The 17,537-nt window shown below is 46.5% G+C and overlaps 1 protein-coding gene across 1 annotated transcript in view; it reads right to left on the bottom strand.

Moving 5' to 3' along the window:
* Positions 1–17,537, bottom strand: part of ABCA13 (ATP binding cassette subfamily A member 13) — a 388,752-nt gene that overhangs the window by 22,535 nt on the left and 348,680 nt on the right. Inside the window, exon 54 of the mRNA XM_060247734.1 lies at positions 1,363–1,466. Coding sequence (XP_060103717.1) covers positions 1,363–1,466 — 104 coding nt within the window. The remainder of the gene's footprint in view (positions 1–1,362; positions 1,467–17,537) is intronic.

Raw genomic sequence — 17,537 nt, 5'->3', positions numbered from 1 at the left:
CTCCCTATCACAATGTTATTGTAAACTTCATCACCTTGAAGGTGTTATCTCCAAAAGAACAGCTTTGCTAATCTTTTTCAGTAAAAATAAATAAGATACTTGTGGTCCCTCAAAGGTTTAACTACATTTTATTTCAGCAAAAAAGGTATTCTGATGCTGCGATCACCCATACTAAATAATGTCCTTTCAATGCATTTTCCAACTGGGTTTTGCTGTGGGAACTAGCAAAATCCACATGCATTGAAAGTGGATTGAAAGTGCACTGTTTAGTGTGTGTGTGATCGTAACCTGAGATAGACCACACTTCACTGGCTGCATCTAATTAAGCTGAGTCTAACTTGCTCTTGTAAAAAATAAACTTCAGGTAGCCTTTTTAGTGTCAGAAGACTCCTGAACATAAGAACATAAGAGAAGCCATGTTGAATCAGGCCAATGATCCATCCAGTCCAACACTCTGTGTCACACAGTGGTAAAAAAAAACAGGTGCCATCAGGAGGTCCATCAGTGGGGCCAGAATCCTAGAACAGTGGTCCCCAACCTTTATGGCACCAAGGACCAGTTTTGTGGAAGACAATTTGTGAAAGACAATTCCATGGACCCGGGGCGGGGAGGGGGCAGGGTTGATGGTTTCGGGATGATACAATTGTACACTTTATTTCTATTAGTTTGGCGTGGTAGTTAAGTGTGCAGACTCTTATCTAGGAGAACCGGGTTTGATTCCCCACTCCTCCACTTGCAGCTGCTGGAATGGCTTTGGGTCAGCCATAGCTCTTGCAGAGTTGTCCTTGAAAGGGTAGCTTCTATCAGAACTCTTTCAGCCCCACCCACCCCACAGGGTGTCTGTTGTGGGGGAAGAAGATATAGGAGATTGTAAGCCGCTCTGAAACTCTGAAATTCAGAGTGGAGGACAGGATATAAATCCAATGTCTTATTCTTATTTTGACTACATTGTAATATATAATGAAATAATTATACAACTCACGGCCCGGTTGCTAACAGGCCACGGACCGGTCCGGTCCACGGACCAGGGGTTGGGGACCCCTGCACTAGAAGCCCTTCCACTGTTGGCCACCCCCACCCCAAGCACCAAGAATACAGAGCATCACTGCCCCAGACAGAGAGTTCCATCAATATGCTGTGGCTACTAGCCATGGATGGACCTCTGCTCCATATGTTTCTCCAATCCCCTCTTGAAACTGTCTATGCTGGCAGCCGTCACCGCCTCCTGTGGCAGTGAATTCTGAAGGTATCTATGCCCACTTGGTAAAGAGCTGTAGAGTCATTCATAGCCTCTGGATGTGTCTCACAAAGCACTTTAATCCTTTGACCACTGTACTTTTATCAGAAAACAAAATGATGTACCTGTGAGATGTCAGAACAGCAGCACAACCATCCTGGACTTCCTTTGTGATCGTATTCCAAAGGTACCTCTTCGAACAGGGATCCATTCCAGAGCTCGGCTCATCCTACAGGAAGAGGAATATCAACACGCAAAATAAAGGGGAAGATAGCAGCCAGGGAAGTCAAAGAAGAATTCTGAAGGAAAAGAGAATATCTGAGTTTGGCTTCAGTGTGCTTCAGAGAGCCAGTTTGGTGTAGTGGTTAAGTGTGTGGACTCTTATCTGGAAGAACCGGGTTTGATTCCCCACTCCTCCACTTGCACCTGCTGGATTGGCCTTGGGTTCACCATTAGCTCTGGCAGAGGTTGTCCTTGAAAGGGCAGCTGCTGTGAGAGCCCTCTCAGCCCCATCCACCTCACAGGATGTCTGTTGTGGGGGGAGAAGATACAGGAGATTGTAAGCCGCTCTGAGTCTCTGATTCAGAGAGAAGGGCAGGGTATAAATCTGCAATTCTTCTTCTTCTTCTTCTTCTTCTGCAGGCACAGATGATGTGGCACGCAGCTTCGTAGAGTGGCTGTTTTTAATGCTAGAACAAGGGATAGGAAAGGTCTCCTGTGCAAGCACCAAGTCGTTTTCGACTCTGGGGTGACATTGCTTTCACACGTTTTCACGGCAGACTGTTTACGGGGTGGTTTGCCATGCCTTCCCTGGTAATCTACACTTTCCCCTCAGCAAGCTGGGTACTCATTTGACCAACCTCGGAAAGATGGCAAGCTGAGTCAACCTCGAGCCAGCTACGTGAAAACCCAGCATCCGCTGGGGATTGAACTCAGGTCGTGAGCAGAGCTTAGGACTGCAGTACTGCAGCTTTAACACTCTGCGCCGCGGGGCTCTTTAGAACAAGGAAGGGTGGTCTATATGCAGTGACTAGTAGCAATCCACTACGAAAAGCAAGGCTGTAATGTGGGTAACGTAAGCCCATTTCCACAGAATGAATACCCAAGAGGAAACAAATCCTATAAAACAGGTTCAGGTGGATAGTCATGTTGGTCTGAAGCAGCAGTGTATCTGAGAAAGCGGGGCCTGCACACAATAGCTTAAGCCCAGAGCAGGACTTTTTGGGTCTTAAAGATGCCACTGGACTCAAACGTTTTCACTATACAACAGGGTTAGAGTTGGCCAATCAGTGCCTGGTAGCCAATAGGAGTCAGGGGGTGCAGTGATTTGGGGGAGGCACACTGCGGGGCAATTGTGTTATCTCACTTTCAGGGAAAACCCAGAAAATATGTCACAGTCAAGAAGTTGCCAGAAACTCCATGGAAAAATCCGTTTCTGTGATTCCTAGAGTGACATGATGTCATTTCCGGGTTTCCCCGGAAGTGATGTAATGCTGAGATCTGATGGCGATTCCCCCTCCCCTTCCTGCTGGCTTACAGAGTGCTGGCGGCCAATGAGAGCTGAGGGCAGGAGATCTCCCACCCCAGTGAGCCTAAACAGTGTCTACGCAGGCACTAACAAACTCACAGAAGTCTGCTGGGCAGATGTACTTCTTGGCAAGGCTAGCTCCGTGCTTTGGGAGAATCCCACACAACGTAACCATCATTAGACCTTCGTAATTCACAAGAGGTAGACCCAACCACATGGGGCCGCTTTCTCACTTTCTATAGTGTTCAACCCCTGCACCCGTGTTGCGTCTTGCGGTTCGGGGACTGAATTTACAACACAGCGTACTTAGTGCTCTCGGGAACGGCGGGGAACCTGCCTAGGGATGAACTGACCTGCCTGAAGCAACCCTAATTCTGTTATGAAGATCTATAGCGTGAACTTTAAATGGTCACGATTGGACTGGACTGGGAAGCAGGTTGTTCCGGGTGAATGTATATAATCGGGGACCAGGAGTCTTGTGATGTACTCGCTAATAAAGAATGTTGATAGTTGATAGTCTCGGAATGAAGTACATTACAACCTGATTTCAAATTTGTTCCTCCATCTTCAAATTCCCTAAAAGGTTTCTTCTATGCGGCACAGTGGATTCTAGAGAACACCCCACCACACGTCTTGGCAAGTTGGAAGCAACAAGGCAGACACTCCCACAAAGTGAGAATAGTGTTGTCGATGGTTTGGTTAAGCTCCTACCGTCCTCTAGAGGTCAGCAAGTGCCCCGTCTTGTGAGTCATTAAATGCCAGACAGGCTTATTCAAGCAGAAAGGTTTCAGCTCCAACATATTTCATTTCCCCCCGCCGTTTGGAGACCTAAAGTAGTTCCCTTCAAGTAGCAGCTACTGCAAAACATTCTTTAGAGGCTGACACATTCGGGTCTCGAGTCAACCCAAACGGAGTCCCGATGCCTTTTAAGATCTCAGATGAGAAATCATCTCTGGATAAATTTTGACAAGTGTTCTCATGGTGATGCAACCCGAAGTTTTATTCCAAGACTATGATTTATAAGGTTATTTACATAACAGGATTAGGGTTGCCAGGTCCAATTCAAGAAATAACTGGGGACTTTGGGGGTGGAGGCAGGAGACTTTGGGGGTAGAGCCAGGAGACATTGGGGATGGAGTCAGGAGCAAAGCTGTGACAAGCATCACTGAACTCCAAAGGGAGTTCCGGCCATCACATTTAAACGGACCACACTCCTTTTAAATGCCTTCCTTCCATTGGAAATAATGAAGGATAGGGGCACCTTCTTTGGGAACTCATAGAATTGGACCCCCTGGTCCAATCTTATTGAAACTTGGCAGGTATTTTGAGGAGAGGCATCTGATATAATGCTGAAAGTTTGGTGCCTCTACCTCAAAAACAGCTGCCCCAGAGCCCAAGATAACCACAGATCAATTCTCCTTTATACCCTATGGGAATTTGTCTCCCTAGGGAATAATGGAGTGCCCAGCAGACATTTCTCTCCCTCCCCCCACCCCCGCTTTCTGATGACCCTGAAGAGGAGGGAGGGCCTCCAATCCGGGGGACCCCCCGCCCCCACCTGGGGGTTCAGCAACCAGTGTTCTTATTCTCTTTATTCTTACCACATCTAGAACTACCACCTTAAAGAATAAGAACACTGGTTGTGATTGAAAGGACGTTGGTTTCCGGCGTGATATATATTGCGCTTTTGTATTAGTTCTTTACACTACGTTGATAAATCTATGCATTTTTTTTCATATTTGAGGCTGGTTTATCGTGGATGCCCTAGTGCTTCTTACCTGCTTCGCACCTGGGGACTGGCAACCCTATAAAAGATTCAGCCTTCTGCTAATGGAAATAAAGGTGGGCTTGGACTTTAAATACAGGTTTTCTTCCATATCCAGAGGCAGTAAACATCTGGATGCCCATGTTAGGGGGAACAATTTGTAGCGCTGCCAAGTTCTAGGTGGCACCTGGAGATCTCCAGCTGGGCTGGCATAAGCATACCCGGAGGTGGGGCAGCTGCCACTGCCAGAAAATAGCACATGCCGTACCTGTTGGATTTCGGACTGCTACCCAAGCAAGAAGTAGCACATTTATTGGTACCGCACACGTCTATCAACGGAAGGATACAGACGGTGGACTTTGGTACCATTGCAGCAAATTGGAAATTAATTTGTATTTTGAGTTGTGCTGTATTCATGGACATTTGTAAGAATTTTGGTGGCGAATACATGAACAGGATAGAAGAAATATCTGTGGAGCCATTATTTGCAATATACAAGTCATGCAGGGGTTTATTTCAGTTGTTACTAATCAGTACACTTTGGTTTCTGGTTTTGCCTAATCCCCAGGTGGGGATAGGGATCCCCCAGTTTGGAGGCCCTCCTCTCACTTGAGGGTTATCAGAATGCAGGGGAGGGGAGGAAATGTCTGCTGGACACTCCATTATTCCCTATGGAGACATTCCCATAGGGGTATAATGGAGAATTGATCCATGGGTATCTGGGGCTCTGAAGGGGGCTGTTTTTTGAGGTAGAGGCACCAGACTTCCAGCATAGCATCCGGTACCTCTTCTCAAAACATACTCCAAGTTTCAAAAAGACTGGACTGGGGGGGGGGGTCCAATTTTATGAGCCCCAAAAGAAGGTGCCCCAATCCTTCATTATTTCCAATGGCATTAATTAATTAAGAATTAATTAAGTTAAGAATTAAAGTTAAGCCCTAAGAATTAGGGAGACCTAGATGTCTATGTCCTGTTTTAGGGAGGGACGGTGGCTCAGTGGTAGAGCATCTGCTTGGGAAGCGGAAGGTCCCAGGTTCAATCCCTGGCATCTCCAAAAAAGGGTCCAGGCAAATAGGTGTGAAAAACTCAGCTTGAGACCCTGGAGAGCCATGAATGGGGCTGTGGCTCAGTGGCAGAGCATCTGCTTGGGAAGCAGAAGGTCCCAGGTTCAATCCCCGGCATCTCCAAAAAGGGGTCCAGGCAAATAGGTGTGAAAAACCTCAGCTTGAGGCCCTGGAGACCCGCTGCCAGTCTGAGAAGACAATACTGACTTTGATGGACCAAGGGTCTGATTCAGTAGAAGGCAGCTTCATATGTTCATATGTTTGTTGGCCCTCTAGACCATTGGTGTCAAATTCATTTGTTATGAGGGCCGGATATAACATAAATGAAACCTTGTTGGGCCAGGCCATGTCAGGCCAGGCCGTGTGTGTACCTATTTACAATTAGGTAGCAGAGATATAAACTTTATTAAAGGACACAAATAAACACAATTAAATGGTTTTTTTTTTTTTAAATAAACAAACCTTAAAACATGGTCTTAAAGGTTCTTTCTTTGCACCTCTCCCATGGGATCCAGGGAACTGGGCAAAGGAAGCTCGGGCTATTTCCTTCCTTCCCCAGGGGACTGGGGGGAGGAGCTTCAGCCAATAGAAGGAAAGAGGCTTGGTTCAGTAGCTCTGCTGTGAGATTGAGAGAGCCTGGCAAAGCAAGCTCTGCCTTCCCCCTTTCCCCCCCAAGGGAGGCGCCTCAGCCAATGGAAAAAAAAATAGAGGCTTTGCTCTGTAGCTCCTGTGTGATTGAGCAAGACTTGCAAAGCAAGCTGTGATGCAGAAGGAAGCAAGAGAGAGGGAGAAGGAAGGAGATGACAGCCAGTTGCTCAAGGGCCTGATTCGGCCCCCAGGCCGCATGTTTGACACCCTGCTCTAGACCAAACTGACTGGTTGCTATGTGAAACAGGATGCTGGACTGCATGGACCACTGCTCTGATCCAGAAGGGTTCTGTTTATGTTCTTATGATTTCTCAGGGGTGGTGGTGGTGGTTTGGGGGCGGGGGAGCTATTTATGTGAATATTGTTGTGGCAACCAAATTTTAATGGGAAACTAGTCCCTTGAGCTTTATGCGCAGACGACATCTTGCAAATTGATGCAAGCATTGTGTCATAAATGCAATTACCAAGCAAGTTTGCAAGGATTTATTCTCAACGGGAAGGCGTGCTTCCAAGATTCTCACTGCAATTCGTCGCCATCCGTTACAATATTATTTATGCCGGTTTTGTTCTGTGTCTGCTCGTGTCAACATTTTTCTGCAGCGCTCGCAACAACTGAGGCCGATGGTGGGAACTCGTGTTTTCTTCTACTGCAGCTCCTTCCCAAGGGAAGGAACTCCTGTCGAGGTTGGATGCATATCCTCCACTGCACAGACTGGCTATCATTGGACCAAGGTTACCAGGCCACAACCCTGAGGCATCCTCTACACCATTTATGTAAGTGCTGAAGATGTAAGTGATGATTCATGTTATGTATTGCGTTGTCCTGGGGTCTTTTTGCATGAGCTTGAGACAGGCACTCCTTGAAAACCAGGATCCTGAAGCCTGGAAGAACTGGCCAATCAGGATGCTAGGCATGTAACAACTTGTAACAAAGAGATGTGAATGAAGGGTTCTGGAGTGAGCCAATAGGAGTAACTGTTGCCTGCTAGTGGGGTGTGGTTAACCGTGGCCAGAGTATATACAATGAGTGAAGTGCCTCTGCTGTTTGTGACTGTTTCTTCCTGCAATAAAGTGTTCTTGGTTGAACTCACTTTATTTCAATCCACCCTTGGCTTCTCCTGCCCCATTCCTCCGCATGCTGGAGACACTATGGTTCAGCTTCTGACTAAGGCTTAGAGTCAGTCTCTTGTTTTGAATGAAGAACCAAAAAGGTCAATGAAATCAGAACGGAAGGATTTGATCATTCTGCATCTAAAACTTAAGTATAAATATTAATGTATGAAAATGTGCATGTATTTATTACTATTATTATTTACTGAAAGTCCCTTGGACTGCAAGAAGATCCAATTGGTCAGTCCTAAGGGAAATCATCCCAGACTGTTCCCTGGAAGGTCAGATGCTGAAGCTCTGAAGCTCCAATACTTTGGCCACCCAATGAGAAGGGAGCACTCCCTGGAGAAGACTCTGATGCTGGGAAAAACATCACCCTGCCAACAAGAGTCTCTATAGTCAAAGCGATGGTATTCCCAGTATCAACGTATGACTGCGAGAATTGGACCATAAGGAAGGCCGAGTGCAGAAGAATAGATGCTTTCGAGCTGTGGTGCTGGAGAAGACTCTTGAGAGACTGCAAGAAGATCAAATCAGTCAGTCCTAAGGGAAATCAACCCTGACTGTTCCCTGGAAGGTCAGATGCTGAAGCTCTGAAGCTCAAATCCTTTGGCCACCAAATGAGAAGGGAGCACTCCCTGGAGAAGACCCTGATGCTGGGAAAGACAGAAGGCAAAAGAAGAAGGGGACGGCAAAAGAGGAGATGGCTGGACAGTGTTACTGATGTAACTAACATGAATTTGAGCAGACTTCAGAGGATGGTGGAAGACAGGAGGGCCTGGCGTGACTTTGTCCATGGGGTCGCAAAGAGTCGGACTTGACTGTGCAACTGAACAAATTTATTACAAATTCAATAAAAAGAAATATAGGCCCAAGTAATAGCCTCAGGTCAGAATGAAATCATACATCAACTCCAAAGATAGTCCTGTATGGGCCCTGACCAATGTGTTTTGGCCAGCTGGCGTTCCTCAGTGGTCAAACAATGTTGCTACAGCATGGCTCCAGACCAGTGATGGCCAAACTGTGGCTCGGGAGCCACATGGGGCTCTTTCACACATATTGTGTGGCTCTTGAGGCCACCCCACCCCCCTCGTCAGCTGGCTTGGAGAAGGCATTTCTCAGTTTAAATCACTTCGCCAAGCCAAACCAGCCAGCAGCTTGGAGAATGCATTCAAAGTTAATTTCTTTCCACCTCTCCCTCTCCCATTTATTTTCCTCCCTTCCCTCCCTCCCTCCCTTAAACTTTCAGCTCTCCAACATCTGTCATTCATGTTTTGTGGCTCTCCAACATCTGACACTTATTCTACATGGCTCGTATATTAAGCAAGTTTGGCAATCCCGCTCCAGACAATACAATACAACAGGGGTGGCCAGCGGTAGCTCTCCAGATGTTTTTTGCCTACAACTCCCATCAGCCCCAGCCAGTGTGGCCAATGGCTGGGGCTGATGGGAGTTGTAGGCAAAAAACATCTGGAGAGCTACCACTGGCCACCCCTGCAATACAACAATACAGTCCCTTCTAACTTAGACCAAGGTGAAATTGGTCCGACTCCTGACTAAGGCTCCAAGTCAGTCCTACAGAGTCAGTCTCTTCTTTCATGTCTGCCGCTTGTGCTTTCATCGAGTAGAACAGAGCCGACCATCTCACGATCCGCCTAAGGTCATCCGAGGGGGCTCTGCTGCAGGGTCCCATAATTACACGAATGCACTAGCTATGCAAAGCAGAGTGGCCCTCCTACCTGGACACAGGTAGGGAACCCTTTATGTGCTTGGGTGAGAGGATGTTAGTGAAAGGAGCCCTACCAGGAAAACATTGCTTTCTCCATCTGTGGGGGCCAAAGAGTTGGGGCAGCAGCCTTTGTATGGTGGGGTTGGCGGTGGCGGTGGCGTTATTGTTAGTGGTGGTGGCGACAGTGTTGTTGTTGGTGATGATGATGATGATGACGACCCCATCCCAGCTCAGGCTCTGGGCAATTTATAACTTAGTTAAAATAAATACAATTAGCAACACAAAAATTAGCTCAAGAGAGGCAGGTTGGTGCAGTGGTTAAGTGTGCGGACTCTTATCTAGGAGAACCGGGTTTGATTCCCCACTCCTCCACTTGCAGCTGCTGGAATGGCCTTGGGTCAGCCATAGCTCTGGCAGAGGTTGTCCTTGAAAGGGGAGCTGCTGTGAGAGCCCTCTCAGCCCCACCCACCTCACAGGGTGTCTGTTGTGGGGGAGGAAGATAAAGGAGATTGTGAGCCGCTCTGAGACTCTTCGGAGTAGAGGGCGGGATATAAATCCAATATCATCATCATCATCATCTTCTTCTTCTTCTTCTTCTTCTTCTTCTTCTTCTTCTTCTTCTTCTTCTTCTTCTTCTTCTTCTTCTTCTAAAATTGTAAAAACTCAGACGGTGCCTTGTAGGTTTTCTTTGCATTCTTGACTACCAGGGAATCCTGCTGGAGGAAGGGGGGGGGGGGGAGAAGTAAACTTCCAAAGCATTTGGGGGCGGAGGTAGGAAAAAAGGAAGGAGGTGCCAGCCGGATAATAAACCATTGCTACCTTGGCGGAACATCTCTGCCTTACAGGCCCTGCAGAATTGCATAAGGTCTCATAGGGCCATGATGTCATCTGGCAGAGAGTTCCACCAGGTTGGAGCCATGACCAAGAAGGCCCTGGTTGGGGACAGCTGGACCTCCCTAGGGCCAGGGATCCCCAGAGTGTTGTTACCAGTGGAGCGCAAGGCTCTACCAGGGACATACCAGAGAAGACAGGCCTCAAATTCAGCAGGAGCTCACAGGAGCACAGCTCCGGAACCTCTCTGACAGTTCCATGTCCTCCAGAGAGAGCCAGTTTGGTGTAGTGGTTAAGTGTGCGGACTCTTATCTGGGAGAACGGGGTTTGATTCTACTCCTCCACCTGCAGCTGCTGGAATGGTCTTGGGTCAGTCATAGCTCTTGCTAGGGTTGCCAAGTCCAATTCAAGAAATATCTGGGGTCTTTGGGGGTGGAGCCAGGAGACTTTGGGGGCAGAGCCAGGAGACATTGGGGGTGGGGCCATAAGCAAAGCTGTGACAAGCACAATTGAACTCCAAAGGGAGTTCTGGCCATCACATTTAAAGGAACCGCACACCTTTTAAATGCCTTCCCTACATTAAAAATAACGAAGGATAGGGCACCTTCTTTCAGGGCTCATAGAATTGGACCCCCTGGTCCAATCTTTTTGAAACATGGAAAACCTTTTGAGGAGAGTCATCAGATGCTATGCTGAAAATCAAGTGCCTCTACCGCAAACAAAAGCCCCTCCAGAGCCCCAAATACCCCCAGAGCCCCATTATACCCTATGAGAATCGAATAATGAAGTGCCCAGCAGACATTTCCCTCCCGCCCCCCCGTTTCTGGTGACTCTGAAGCGAGGGATTGGCATCTCTACTCACGAGTTACTGAACTTCCAACTTCTTCAAAGTAACACAGAGCAACCAAAGGTTCAAGTTTATCATTCCTATGCAAACGACATCTGCAAAGATTGTGCAACCAACGGAGGGTCTGGGCTGCATTCATAGCCACTGGGAGCAGCCATCTTCTTCTGCCTGCTCCCCCCGCCCCCATTCAGCCTTAAAGACACAGGCACACCATCCCAAGAGGAAGCCTTTCGAAGCCCTCCCGAGGTGGAAAGGCACATGGTGCTTATGGGGGCGGGGCTTCCCCCCGCTGGCCAGCTGACTGGGAGCGGGAAGGAGCCTAGGAAAGTGGGAGAGCCCCTGCTGGGACCTGGGGATCGGCAAGCCTAGCTCTGGCAGAGGTTGCCCTTAAAAGGGCTGCTGCTGTGAGAGCCCTCTCAGCCCCACCCACCTTACAGGGTGTCTGTTGTGGGGGAGGAAGATAAAGGAGATGGTGAGCCACTCTGAGATTCGGAGTGGAGGGCGGGATATAAATCCAATATCTTCTTCTTCTCCTTCCCACCTTGTCCATTGAATGGTAGGTGCAGCTGCCTAACGATCTCTGGATGAGCTCCGCCACCTATTTTTCTACAAAGCCACCCCCGCTCCCACAGATAAGTTCCACTCAAGGGACCCACGGACCTCTCAAGGCTTTAAAGGTCAAGACCAAAACCATGCACCTGACTCGATACTTCACTGGCAGCCAGGGTAGCCGGCGCAACACCAGATGAATATGTGCTGCCCATGGCATTTCTGTCGGGACTCATAAGAACATAAGAGAAGCCATGTTGGATCAGGCCAACGGCCCATCAAGTCCAACACTCTGTGTCACACAGTGGCAAAAAAATTTATATACACACATACACTGTGGCTAATAGCCACTGATGGACCTGTGCTCCATATTTTTATCTAAACCCTTCTTGAAGGTGGCTATACTTGTGGCCGCCACCACCTCCTGTGGCAGTGAATTCCACATGTTAATCACCCTTTGGGTGAAGAAGTACTTCCTTTTATCCGTTTTAACTTGTCTGCTCAGCAATTTCATCGAATGCCCACGAGTTCTTGTATTGTGAGAAAGGGAGAAAAGTACTTCTTTCTCTACTTTCTCCATCCCATGCATTATCTTGTAAACCTCTATCATGTCACCCCGCAGTCAACGTTTCTCCAAGCTAAAGAGTCTCCAAGCTAAAGACTCATGCTGCCAAATTCTGGATTTTTGCAGCAAAACAACTACTATTTCTTGTCTACATGCTTTAGAGTGAGCCAGTCTGATGGAGTGGTTAAGCGCGCGGACTCTTAACTGGGAGAACCGGGTATGGTTCTCCACTCCTCTTCTTCCAGCTGCTGGAATGGCCTTGGGTCAGCCATAGCTCTGGCAGAGGTTGTCCTTGAAAGGGAAGCTGCTGCGAGAGCCCTCTCAGCCCCACCCCACCTCACAGGGTGTCTGTTGTGGGGGGAGAAGATATGGGAGATTGCAAGCCGCTCTGAGTCTCTGATTTAGAGAGAAGGGCGGGGTATAAATCTGCAGTTCTTCTTCTTCTAGATGCTTTACTGTTCAGGTTGCTTGCCTTTATTTTTCTCTCCCTTTGCAGCCTTCAGAAATACACAGTCCTTGGAAATGCAGCTCTCAACAGGTGTAAAGAATCCATTAAGCTTAAACAATCGAGAAGACCTGTTTCAAAAGCAGAGGGTCAGGAGTGGGGGGGGGGGGGGGAAGGGGGAGGATTGCATTTGATGCCACATCTGCGATGGGGGCGGCTCTCTCAGCAAGAGGTAAATTGAATTGGCCACCTGCTGGTTGACGGGCTGTCATAAATAGATTAGCCGACAGCCGGAGCTTCATTTGACATCAAGGGAAGCGTGGGCTGAAGGAGATCACCTTCCCGTGGGCTGTTTCATCCAGGTCAGTTTGGGCTTACAGTAGAAGGAAAGAAAGTCCTAAAGTGGGTCAGAGGGGAGAAGGGAGGCAAACCGAACCTCGCCCATAAGGCAAAGGTGCATCAGCACGATGCTGCCAAGGGTGCACATGAAAGCTACGTTCACCACCCAGCTGATGGCTGGGAAATCTAAAGAAGAAGCAAGAAAATATTGGATGAAATGGTATGTTTGGTTGGATACTCGACTCTTAAGATTCTCTGGTGTGAACTGACTTCTTTTTGCTTTTCCCCCCTGTATTTTATATTATAAAATTTACCTTTACCGGAATTGTCAAGACTATTAGATAATAACAAAAGACTTATACTATAACATTTTAAAATGGATTATATACAGCTTAGACAAAATAATATGGGACAATTTATGTAAAGGAAATATTGTAGAATCATACTTGTGTGTGTGTTTTTTTTAAGTATTTTATACAAAATAAGGTCAGAATGCATTGCGCTTCTATCTTTCTTTTTCCCTTATTCCTACCCCCCCACCTTTTTCTGAAACTAATAAAACTTTTGAAAACTGAAAGCTACGTTCACCCACATGCAGGGGTCATTTTGTAGAGAAAGAGGTGCCTGAGCTCATTAGCACAACTCATTTGCATATGCCACACACCCGAAATTACCGGAAAGTGTACTAATTTATATCAGCTCAGCATCTACCTTAAAATGCTTCTTGAATTAGAATGGTCATAAGAAAACCTGACTCCCATCATACTTTTTAAATGACTTTCTTCTATGTGGCCCCAGTGGCATGAGGAAGATTTTCATCTGTCTGCTTGATGTGTTTTGGTTATTTTCCCTTTTTTGTGGGAAGAAATATTAGAGAGTTTGTCAAATCTTAAGAGTTCAGTAAAATTCTCACGGGGGGTTTGAAGAATGGAGCCCAGGGGCAAGTATTTGAACATATGAACCTATGAAGCTGCCTTATACTGAATCAAACCTTTGGTCCATCAAAGTCAGTATTGTCTTCTCAGACTCGCAGCGGCTCTCCAGGGTCTCAAGCAGAGGTTTTTCACACCTATTTGCCTGGACCCTTTTTTGGAGATGCCGGGGATTGAACCTGGGACCTTCTGCTTCCCAAGCAGATGCTCTACCACTGAGCCACTGTCCCTCCCCCGAGAGAGGATTTTTGTGGGGAGGGGGGGAAATCCCTTTTTATAGCATGGTCGTCACTAACGTACACATTTTAACTAAAGGAAACAAATGGTGCAATCCTGAGCAAAGTCATTGTAATCTAAACTCACTGTGATGGGTTTAGATGGAGAACTGCGCTGGAAATCTCTTAATCATTTGTGTAAAAAAAAGAAAAAGGTAAAGGTAGTAGGGCTTGCTTATTACAAAACAGCACATTGTAACTTGACAACTAATGTTGAGGGAGAGAATGAGAATGGATTTGTAGCCTTATCATGGAAAAGATTTCTGATCTAAATGTAAATATCAAAAATAAGTAAAGAACATAGTTAGTCCTCTAATGATCAGCCTTGCTAAACAGAAATCGAAGGACTTTGTAAGTCCATATGCACTGGATTGTCCAAGAATATCTTGATTTTAGCTATAGAGGTAAAGATAGTCTCCTGTGCAAGCCCCAGTCATTTCCAACTCTGGGGTGACGTTGCATTGCAACATTTTCATGGCAGACTTTTTACGGGGTGGTTTTCCATTGCCTTCCCCAGTCATCTACACTTTCCCCACAACAAGCTGGGTACTCATTTGACCGACCTCAGAAGGATGGAAGGCTGAGTCAACCTCGAGCCAGCTACCTGAACCCAGCTTCTGCCAGGATTGAACTCAGGTAGTGAGTAGAAAGCTCAGACTGCAGTACTGCAGCTTTACCACTCTGTGCCACGGGGCTCTTGATTTTAGCTATAGCTAAGTATAAGAGCAAACTAGTTGCAAAGAATGGACATTTTATATTTAGCTTTCAAGCGTGGCAGAATATTTCTGCTCTGGCCACATCTCTGCCTTGTCTTAATAACTCCAGCCTATGGCTGGCTAAGATTAGGGGGTATATGCATTTGCTCTTTTACAAAAGACTAACTAAAGGCCCGTTCGTTTTTCTAATTGAAAGAAATCGGAAAACCCTAAAAGGAATGAGAAAAATCTCACTCTTTTCTAGCAGGCAACACCTTAATTCTGCCAGAACCAAGCTTCTGTTTTTCCTTCCTGTTTCTCAGCTTTTGCCGTCTTAACTTTCCACACTTGATCTTGGCAATGTTGCTGGTCTTCTCTTTAAATGAAGAATCTTGGAGTTGTTTTTTCTGGTCCTTGTGAAGTCTTGCCATTCATAGTTGATCAGTTTGCTGTTTCCATAATTTAAGTTCATCCTCTTTTTATTTTCTCTTCTTATTACTGCAACCATGGCCGCTGTGTGGAAGTAGGCCAAGTAGGCAGCCGTCTAGGGTGCCACCTGGCAGAGGGGGCACCATGAGGCGCCCCATCTCCCCATGTGCAGTGCGTGTGCTCCCTGGAGCCTGCCTTCCCCCATGAAAAGCAGGCTCCATGGAACACAGATGCTGCTTGGCTGGTTTTGCATTCGCCGGGTCTGTTACGGACCCAGGAAATGTGAATGCGCAGTGCACTCCTCGGAGCCCGGCAGAGATAAATTAACTAATTGTAAAAGCTGAGGAAGAACCAATTAAAGATAATAATAATTGCAGTTTCTAAAAACTGGCTCCCATCAAAGTTGTATGCTGCCACTCATCCTTCCTACTCTAACAGAGCCATGGGGTGGAAGTCATAGCTCGGTGGTAGAGCATCTTTCTTGCATGCACAAGGTCTTGTCCCTGCCACCTCCAGCTAAAGGATCAAGTAGAAATGGTCATGTGAAGGTCTTGTCCCTGCCACCTCCAGCTAAAAGGATCGAGTAGTATTCTCACATTTTTTTATTGTTTAATCTCACATTTTATTGAAAAGAATTAACATTTAAAACAAAAAAACCTGTAAATTAAAAATGTAAATAGTTTAAAGTTTCTTCATTTCTCCTATAATTCTCTGGTTTTAAAAGAATTTGGGGGGGGGCGCTAGTGGGCAGCTCGCCAAGGGCACCAAAAACCCTAGCACTGGCCCTGACTGCAACATAAGAACATAAGAGAAGTCATGTTGGATCAGGCCAGTGGCCCATCCAGTCCAACACTCTGTGTCACACAGTGGCCAATATGTGTGTGTGTGTGTGCATACACACACACACAGACAGACAGACAGACACACACACACACACACATATATATATATATATACACTGTGGTTAATAGCCACTGATGGACCTCTGCTCCATATTTTTATCCAATCCCCTCTTGAAGCTGGCTATGCTTGTAGCCTCCTCCACCTCCTGTGGCAGTGAATTCCACATGTTAATCACCATTTGGTTGAAGAAGGACTTCCTTTTATCCGTTTTAACCTGACTGCTCAGCAATTTCATTGAATTCCCATGAGTTCTTGTATTGTGAGAAAGGGAGAAAGGGACTTCTTTCTCTACTTTCTCCATCCCATGCATCATCTCGTAAACCTCTACCATGTCACCCCGCAGTCGACATTTCTCCAAGCTAAAGAGCCCCATTCTTCTTGCAGGTCTTCCTACTGGCACCCTTACTCATATTGAGTCTTAAGTCATCTGATATATTCTGCCCACCTTTAAGATTGCATGAATCCTTTGTACTTTCTTCTTTCTCTTAATTGGTTTCCCCTCTCCTCCTCTAGCCTCGCATAGCCTTGCTTATTTATCATCTCTTTTCCCTATGCTGCTTTTCCTCATGTCTTTTGCTGTACAGGTACTTTTAGCTTTCTAAAAGCCTAAGATTACCTTTCCTCTTCCCCTTTCATCTTGTAGCTCTGATATGCCCCTTCACCTTCCCTAACATTTATATTCTTCTATTTCTCTTTCACCAATTGGTCTTCTTCATCCCTAGACAGCCACTTTGGTGTAGTGGTCAAGGGTGCGGACTCTTATCTGGGAGAACCGGGTTTGATTCCCCACTCCTCCACTTGCACCTGCTGGAATGGCCTCGGGTCAGCCATAGCTCTGGCAGAGGTTGTCCTTGAAAGGGCAGCTGCTGTGAGAGCCCTCTCAGCCCCACCCACCTCACAGGGTGTCTGTTGTTGGGGAGGAAGGTAAAGGAGATTGTGAGCTGCTCTGAGACTCTTCGGAGTGGAGGGCGGGATATAAATCCAATATCATCTTCTTCTTCTTTTCTTTTCTAACTCAATATGCCTTATTAATGCTTAGTTTACATTAGGTAGGGTCTTTCCCCCTCCCCAACAAAATTATTTTAACATCTAGCAATTGTCTTTCTAAATAACAAAACGTTATCACATGCTGCAGTATCTAGCACAGCTTTGTATAGTGTTGTGAGGTCTACTAGGCATAATGAAGAGTGGAGAGGAAGGATAAGACATATGACAGCAATGCGTTTGCAGTGAAACCAAATTTGGCCATTATTACATGGTTGGATTCCCCCCCCCCCCCCCACACACACACAAACTGCTTTCACATGTTCCATGTCATCATTAATAAGCAGTCTCCTGTCAAATAGTTTACTATTTGGGCTTCTGAGTCTTTGAGGTCACTCTACCTGCAGCTTTGCATGCAGCAGGCCAAATTTACTTAAGATAAGAGCCGCATAGAATAAATGGCAGATGTTTGAGAGCTGAAAGACGTGAGCAAATATTCCATGGATGTCTTTCTTAAAACTCTTAATACCTTCTTTGCATAGAAAGATAAAATACATAGGTATGCACTTGACAACATGACCATGCTTGAAAGAGACTTTAAAAAAAAAACAAATGCTGGGAATAACAGTCCCCATAAGACTAGCATAGGGAAAGGTTAGGGT

This window comes from Heteronotia binoei, chromosome 10 (genome assembly GCF_032191835.1).
Source record: "Heteronotia binoei isolate CCM8104 ecotype False Entrance Well chromosome 10, APGP_CSIRO_Hbin_v1, whole genome shotgun sequence".
Taxonomy (NCBI): domain Eukaryota; kingdom Metazoa; phylum Chordata; class Lepidosauria; order Squamata; family Gekkonidae; genus Heteronotia; species Heteronotia binoei.
The sequence above is the reverse complement of the archived record's forward strand: the minus strand, read 5'-3'. Positions and strand labels throughout refer to the sequence as shown.